Here is an 8,441-nt window from a genome sequence, read left to right on the forward strand (position 1 = left end):
TCCCCCGCCCCCCCCCCCCCCCCCAACCAAAGCATGAGGCAGACAGTGCTGGCAGTCCTGGGAGAAGCCTCAGGGCCTGGGGGATCACACCGGGAACTGGGGAATCAAACTGGGGGGAAGCCTCTGTTCGTTCCTCCAGCCCCCCCCCCAGACCCTGTAGCTTCTCCTGGGGCTGCCAGCACTGCCTGCCTTGCCCCAGTGGGGAAGCAGCTGGAGGAGCCATGGCTTCTCCCTGGGCTCGCATCTCAAACCAGGACTCATCTGGCTGCTCCCCCAGCTGCTCCTACTGGCACTGCCTGCCTGTATAGTCTATGGCTGAATATCTTCGGAGTTGGATTCAGCCAAATCAAATCAGAACAGTGATTCGAATCACCAAATCGAATCGCTGTCCTTCCGAATCGCCAAAGCAGCTGGAGGAGCCATGGCTTCTCCCTGGGCTCGCATCTCAAACCAGGACTCATCTGGCTGCTCCCCCAGCTGCTCCTACTGGCACTGCCTGCCTGTATAGTCTATGGCTGAATATCTTCGGAGTTGGATTCAGCCAAATCAAATCAGAACAGTGATTCGAATCACCAAATCGAATCGCTGTCCTTCCGAATCGCCAAATCATAAGTGAATACTTTTCGCTTTGCACAGGCCTAGCATCCAGGGCTGCTACCCTAGTTGCCCTACCTTAGTTACATTGTTTCTTTACCAACTATTCAAATGCTATGTACAGGAATGACAGCATACTGACTTGATTACTATGTGTAATCAAAATTAGCATTTCTCCTCACTGGCAGGGCATAGTAGAAACTGGTGTGGGCATGGTGGAGGGTGTGTGACTCGGCAGTGTTATGACCCCTGCCAGTAACCCATATTGTCTATGTTTTAGTGTACATAGAACTGCTGTGGGGGTGTGTTATGCCCCAGTCAAAACTTGTTCATGCAGGTAGGTCAACTGCTTTAGCAGCCACAGGATGTCTCTTTGGATCTCTGCCTATTGTCTTTTAGCAGTTGTTCAAAGTAATGCCAACTCTCTCAAAATTATTGTGCAAGTCACAGTTTCTAAGTAAAATTAAGTCCAACTTACAATCCTGCAATGGAACTCTCAGATCTTGGGATTTTTTCTTCTGGCCACAACCAGGGTGGAACCGGCTGCAAAGTCCCTGGGAGCCTGTGTGGGAGAAGAGCCTAGAAGGGGCCCTGCTGTGGGGGCATTCAGGGAGTTGCTCCAGGTCAGCACCAAGCCTGGGGCTACAATGGGCAGGGGGGATAATCAGGGCATATGCATGAGGAGCCCAAGGGAGCGGAGGTTAGAACGGAGCATCTCATGATTTACATCCCAAATCTCTTGACATTTTAAGTTTTTTGTCTCATGATTTTTGACACAGTGGGGTTGGCAGTACTGTGTTCAGCCACTCTTCTGTATTTTTCACGTTTTGGTCTGAATCCTGCATACTTTCACCAGAATACATGTCTCTTTCGCACACTTTCTTTTGTCCCTCAGCGTGACCAATTTTTTTATAATCCTCCTTTCTGGAGGATTCTCCCCGATGTGGATACTGGCAGGGAGCAGTTGTTAGTTTAGGAGACTAAAGGGTGTGTTGGCATTCCATATGAAAGACAAGTGTTGCAGCTATTCAGAAATTTCCGTTACTGATCATACAGCATGTGTAGGGAGGGTGGGATTGGGGTAATGACTAACAGTATTGGCATCTATACTAGAATATGTAGTTTGTGGTTTTCCAATATCTTGTAATTACAAATTTATTTTCTCAGTGTATGCATCTGTTTGGAAACTTAATTTTTGGGTTACTCACTTTGTTGCTTATACTACAATTTTCATTGCATGCATCATACTGTGTGCGTCTACACATGCCATTAATGTGCAGCAATAAATTGTTGAGCTTATTGCTCTGCAGTTTATTGCTCTTCAGAAGCTCCCGGGTGCACGGTTTACATGTGAACACAGACCACAGTGCATTGAGTTGGGTTGCAGCAGCCCCAGCTGACATGGGCCCAGAGGATCAATCTACCAACCTGGGGCTGCTCTGACCAGGCTCAGTTTGCTGCAGAGGGGCTGGTTGGAACGTGAGGGGTGCTTCAGTGTGGGGCTAGCTAGTAGGCAGCCCCTCCACTGAAGCACCGTCGTGCCCCAGCCAGCTGGCTTGGCACCTATACTTACTCTGCTATGCACAAAAAAAACTGTGCACCCAGGAGCAATAAATCCTGCTGCAGAGTTTTTTAGTTTCGTGCACCCTAAGAGGGACGCACATGTAGATGCTGAGAAATTAACTGAGCAGTTAATTATTCGACTGTGTAGTAAATGTTTTGTGTAGATGTGTCCACTGATTCTATCTTTGGCTTTGGGAAAGTAAACTTGTTAGTCTAATTAAAACATTTTCTACCTTCTTCCCCATTTATCGCTTGAAGCCCCATGGTAATCTCATTTTAAGTCTTGTGCCATGGTACACTAGCTCACTCATGGCTGAATGCTACAGTTGCCTGGAGTGGAGGTGGCATTCCCCTTATCAGCATCACTCTTCTCCCTCTCCCCTCCCTGCAAAACCAACAGCTACAGATTTAAACTCTTACAGCCACCTCTGTTAATCCTCTTAAAGCAGGGGTTGTCAACTAGGGGTACTTGGGAAGGCCCTAGGGGATACGCATAGTGGGTAGGGATGGAGCGCTGTCACCCACCACCCTGTGCTTCCACAGCCTCCCAGGAGCAGGGCCAGGTGGAGGGGCTGAAGGCAGCGGTACCCCTCTGTGGGCCTCACAAGTGCAGCCCTGCTGGCCAGCCAGATGGGTTTGGTGGGGGAGCTCGCACATGGTGGCTGCTGCTGCCCCCCAGCACCCCACACTGCCACTGCTCCACATCTGGCCGCACTCTCCTTCCCTCAGGTTAAAAACCCCTGTCTTTAAAGCATTAATTTGGCAGATGTTGTGAGGAGGTTAATCCTCTAGCTTTTGGTCCCTGCAGCAGGAGAGGGAGAGTGGTGCTGACATGGGTATGCCACCCTTGCTTCAGGGTTGTTGGTTGTAGCCTTGTGTGTTCAGACCTGGGTGAGCCAATGTCAAGCACAAGCCCCTGTCACAATTCTGATGTGAAAATCAGTTTCCTTATTTAAGATGCACCCCAGTTTTAGATGGCTCATTTGTGTGAAGTATGTGAATAAATAAAGTGTGTGTTCCAAAATGTTAGAAGGCACTCAAACTCCATGGGGATCGGGTTCAGTGTAAGCCAGCGGTTCCCAAACTCTGGCAAATTGTGCATCACCAATTTAAAATGATACAACCTTAAGTACCACCAGCAAATTTGTGTCACATAAAGTCATTATAATGAATCTGTTAATGCATACCACTGACAGGCTGTCTGCCTACCACTGGTGGTATGCATACCACAGATTAGGAATTGCTGGTGTAAGCACCTAATCCGAGTAAATGCACATGGTGTTTTTCAGACTCAACAAAAAAGAAATAGTCATATAAACTAAGAAAACTGCAGTTGGAAATTAGAAGTTGGTAAGAAATAATACATCACTTTTTATAATTCATTTTTCCAAAGCAAGATTACACTTAAGTCACCATCTTTTCTGGGGGTTTTATTTATTTATTTTATTTTTTTGGTTGGTTGGTTTTTATATTCCCTTTTGAATTGCCCTTGTCAAATTCAGAACATTGACATTTTATTTTTCTTCCAGGATTCATTTGTGATGTTCTACTGTGCTGTTGTAAGGAAGAGAAGAGAGTCCTTTGCACATTGACATTTGGAAAATCTGCTAATGTTTTTCAAACTAACTGAATTATCATAGAAAATCATCATGGGAGGAGCTGTGAGTGCTGGGGAAGACAATGATGACTTAATTGATAACTTAAAAGAAGCTCAGTATATTCGCACTGAGAGTGTGGAGCAAGCCTTCAGAGCAATTGATCGCGGTGATTATTATCTTGAAGGATACAGGGACAATGCTTATAAAGACTTGGCTTGGAAGCATGGAAATATACATTTATCAGCACCTTGCATTTACTCTGAAGTCATGGAGGCTCTGAAGCTTCAACCAGGATTGTCTTTTCTAAATCTTGGTAGCGGAACTGGATATTTGAGTACAATGGTGGGATTAATATTAGGTAATTTCCTTTTTATTTTTCAAATTTCTTCAATTGAAATAGTGTTGTAATTGATTTCAGTTCCTTAGATGATCATTTCAGCATTTTTACAAGGGTTTTCTATTAAAGTGCTATAATTAAGTAATGTAATGGAACAAGCATAAACTTGAACATGCGTTCTGAATGCTGTAAAATATTTAAGAAATGGTAGCTAACTTTTCATGAAAAAATGTTTTAGAAAAACAGTTGTAATTTGTCCATCTTGTTCTTCCTAGTGTTCTTTGATTCCTAAATTGTTTTTTACATGCTTGAAGCAGAGGGTATATAAAGGATTATCATCTTTCTACAGTACTAAAACTTGTTAATGATTCATAAAAGTATTCTCTTCAAACAGGACAAGATATTTATTTACTTCCTAGATGGATAACCTGGATTAAATTAGGAATATTAATATTTTTTATTTTTTGTTATATTTGGTGTGGTTTATAATCCAGCGTAGCTCTGTAGTTTACTTGTTTCATTGTAAGTGTATCTGATTGTGCTCCTGAATGAAAAGACTGTATGATGCTGACTAAAGTTACTTTAAAAGCCCACTGTTTGAGAATATAGAATTTAATATGTATAAATGACAATGTCAAGAATAACAAAGGTGTACCGAGTAATTTTGGCAATGAAAATAGCATAAGCTTCCATAAGCAGGAGGAAAACTAACCTTGGAATCCAAAGTTGTACAAAAGGTTATTAAATATATTGAAAACATGGCTACATAATGACTGTTATGGGGGGCAGTTGCATATGCAGCTTCTACCTTCTTGCTTCTAGCTTTTAATGGTTTGAATCCTAACATGAATACTAATGGAGGCAGCCTGGCAGTTTCAAGGATTATTGACTCATTTCAAATGTTTTTGTAGATGATTGTGCATCAAAAATGCACTAAAATAGAAACTTGGATGAAAATTTATTTTTTCATTATGGAACAGGTTAAGTGCTCATTTTCAGTAAAAAGAAATTCTCAAATTTGCTACCTGTTTCTAATATCCTTTCTGACAGTTTCTTTTATGTTAGCTGAAATGAGCTTTGCGAATGCACTTCTCTTATTACCTGTTTTCTTAATAGTGCTTCCTTGAACCAGAGAGCTCATCTACAGTTACAAAAAACATTAGAAAATATACATATTCTGTCTGCTAGTGTATAAAATTCCAACTCTCACCATATTGGCTTATTGACTTTTATAAATAGGGTTAATGAGTGGTAAAACTTCTAAGGGAATTGGAAATAATCCAGAAGAAAGGAAATCTGTAACACACTAATTCTGTAAGTCGCTCCCAAGTGACTTTTTCTTCCAGTTATTGTAAATCAGTGAAACAACTGAACCACTGCTCTCTCTTGTGGTAACAAATTAGATTCTTTAATCAAAATAATAAGCTGGAATACTTGGGATCAGGGGTTGGTAACATACGGTCGACCACAGGCTGAATCCAGCCTGAGGAGCTATGGTATCTGGCCTGTGGGCCAGAGGACTTTGCCTGAGCCCACATCCATGCTGGAATTGGGCAGGGAGGAGGGCCAGGCAGCTAGAAGCTGTGTTCATGCAGCTGTCACTTTTCTCTGTTCTCTACCTCCTCCCCACCTCCTTTAGTAGTTTCTGGCCAGTGGGGAGCTGTGCTGGAGCCATATAGCTTCCAGCTGTGTCTGTGCCACACTTCCAGCTGCTTGGGGCTAGTTCATTTCCCCACCTGCTGGAAGCTGGGTCTGGACTGCATCCAGGGAACTTGGGGGTGTAGAGAGGCAGTGGCTGCACAGATATAGAAATGGTAGTGGCTGCACAGATAAAGTAGCTGTCCCAGCTGCTTGTTCCTGATGAGGATGCAGGCCAAGCCCCCTGTCCCCTGCCTGCCTTGAATGGTAGCTGGGTTGCTGCAGCCCATGGCTTGTAAAGGTTGCTGGCTGCTGATTTTGAAGAAATCTTCATTCATTGTTACGAATTCAAAACTGAAACATGGTATTAACAGAAACTGGCTCACGAAACATCCTTTTCCTTTTCTCAAAGTTGACTTTTGATGGAAATGAGGTACTTTTATCAACGTGGGAGATACCAAACAACAGAAACTTCACTGTAACTGAGTTCTTCCATAATAGTTAACACATGGTTTAATTATAGGATACTTTCCCTTTTATTCTCTGCTAGCTGGATGCCTGCAAGCAGAGTGCAGTATTTAAATATTTGTCTAATCACTGCAAAAATCAAGATGATTAATTGCATCCCTTCATTGTTGTGTGTGTGCTTTTATTTATTTAATTTTTTTGGTTTAACATTACCATTGGCTAGGGTCCTATACACTTTTATCTCTACTTGAAGCTGTATTTAGCTAATTTAACTAATCTCCAGGAAGCTAGTAGATGGATGATGATTGCTGCCTCATCTGTATTCTCATCCAGAAAAGATCTTAATTGTTCAAAATTCTAGGAAGGGAGTGTGGAGGAAGACAACGTTGTGAGACTGATTTCGAAGGTGACTTCAAAATACCAAGCATCTATAAATAAAAAGGCATTGAGAAAATCTGCTATGTCCTTCAGAGATGTAAAATATAACACAAAGACATGTGAGATGAAACACATGAAAAGAGTATTTTAAATAACTGATAGAGAAGGAAACTTAGCAGTTTTTTAAAGCTTCATGATGATTTAAAAAAAAATTCCATTGTGAAGGACGCTAACTTTATTTCTGAAAGTTAAGTTGGACATAATTGGAATTTTTTTTTTTTTAAACTGGTATAACCATCCTCATAGTTAATCCACAGTTTGGAAACCCTAGTGAAAACAGAATGTCATAAGCTTTATTGTTTCAACAAAATACAGAAATATTAGAATATTATGATTTTGCTGTCATGTTTATCCTTCACAGTGTAATATTGATTTGTGGACAATTAAAGTATCACTGTACTGATTTGATAAGGTTAAAACATAATTTGATATTCTTCATAATTGCCTTGTGACAGTAAAAACTACTCAATTAGAGTATTCCCATGGGTTTGGAGCTAGATGGCACTAACTTTAATTGAAAATATATAAGAATGCAAACAGTGCCACAGACGCAGGAAAATAAAGGTTAAAGTTGACATGAATTAGCTGAAAAGCTGCTGTCATGTTCTAGGAAAACAGTTTGCTTAGACAATGCAGCTTATTTTTGTAAGAGTGGTTACTAGCAAGTGATACAAAAGATGAGAGAGGCTGTAACACTGATTGCAAGTAGTACACGGTGAAGTAATGAACTAAATTTATAAAAGATGGAGAAGACCTACTGTTGTGAAAATGGGTATATCCCTTGCATGACTATTTTTTATTTTTTGTAGATCTATTAACTGGGAAAATTCTAAAGTTCCCTCATCACATCTCTTATGCATCCATTTCGTTTCATTAGGTACAAGATGTTTTTAGCATAAAGTTAAAACAATAAATGTTCTTCTGGTAGTAGTTTTGTGTGGTACTATTGCATATTAGGTCATATACCACATGGGAACTATGCGTGTGCTTTGCGGATTTACAACAGAAAGTATTATATTCAGATTATGTAAAGTCAAAAATAGTTGGGCATTTGTTCTCAGTACTTCTACTGGTGTTCTTTTAAGCACTTAGGAGTTTGTCTTGAATAATTTGTATTACAGAAATAATTTGAAAAGCTGCTTAAATTATTAATTAATAAAGTTTTGGGCTAAATTAAATCAGATCTAAATACTTAGGATGCACATTTAACAGAGTTAATGGAAAACAACCTCAAGTTAGTACGCCATGGAAAGGTGCTCTTTTTTCCCTGTACTTTCTGGCTATTAAAACGTAGGGGTACACTGATAGAGATTTTTGGGGCCGATACTCGTGGCCGATTTTTAAGGAGACATATCGGCCGATACCGATCCAATTTCCAATACCAGTCCAGCAGCTTGAAGAGCAGTGTCCAGTTGGTAAGTCTGTTGTGGTGGAAGGGAAGGGGTGTGGGGGAGGCAGATTGAAGCCCCTGTGGTGAGGGAGGAAGTGGGGCTGAGGCAGGACAGGGCATGGGACAGAGCCACAAGCGGTTTATCTGGGGGGCAGGGGGGCGCAGCTCCCACCTCTGTGTGCACCCCGGGAGGTCATGGTGGGGGGCCATGTGCCCCTGGATCTGCATGGGATGGAGTGGGGCGGCTGCTGCTGTGGGTTGGAGCTGGGGCAAGCTCTGTGCCAGGGTCTTCCCAGTGGGGGCTTGGCTGGGCTGCACTTAGGGCAGGTGATGACCCTGGGAGGGGGCTGTGAGGCAGTGCTGCAGCCACTCCAAAATTCGCCATAGCCCCCCCCCCCCCCCCCCACCCCACCAC

The 8,441-nt window shown here is 42.3% G+C and overlaps 1 protein-coding gene across 8 annotated transcripts in view; it reads left to right on the plus strand.

Annotated features, from left to right (window-relative positions):
- PCMTD1 (protein-L-isoaspartate (D-aspartate) O-methyltransferase domain containing 1) overlaps positions 1 to 8,441 on the plus strand; it is an 86,421-nt gene that overhangs the window by 47,430 nt on the left and 30,550 nt on the right. For 6 of the 8 annotated variants that reach the window (XM_025214780.1, XM_025214782.1, XM_025214779.1 and 3 more), the window contains one exon: positions 3,687 to 4,113. The exons of 1 other annotated variant lie outside the window; for it this stretch is intronic. In XM_025214780.1, the coding sequence (XP_025070565.1) occupies positions 3,807 to 4,113 (307 nt within the window). In that variant the 5' untranslated portion in view covers positions 3,687 to 3,806. Of the gene's footprint in view, positions 1 to 3,446; positions 3,508 to 3,686; positions 4,114 to 8,441 lie in introns of all 8 variants that reach the window. One more of the 8 variants, XM_025214781.1, reaches the window with a different exon arrangement.

The sequence above is a fragment of the Alligator sinensis genome, unplaced genomic scaffold (genome assembly GCF_000455745.1).
Source record: "Alligator sinensis unplaced genomic scaffold, ASM45574v1 scaffold1007_1, whole genome shotgun sequence".
NCBI classification, from domain to species: domain Eukaryota; kingdom Metazoa; phylum Chordata; order Crocodylia; family Alligatoridae; genus Alligator; species Alligator sinensis.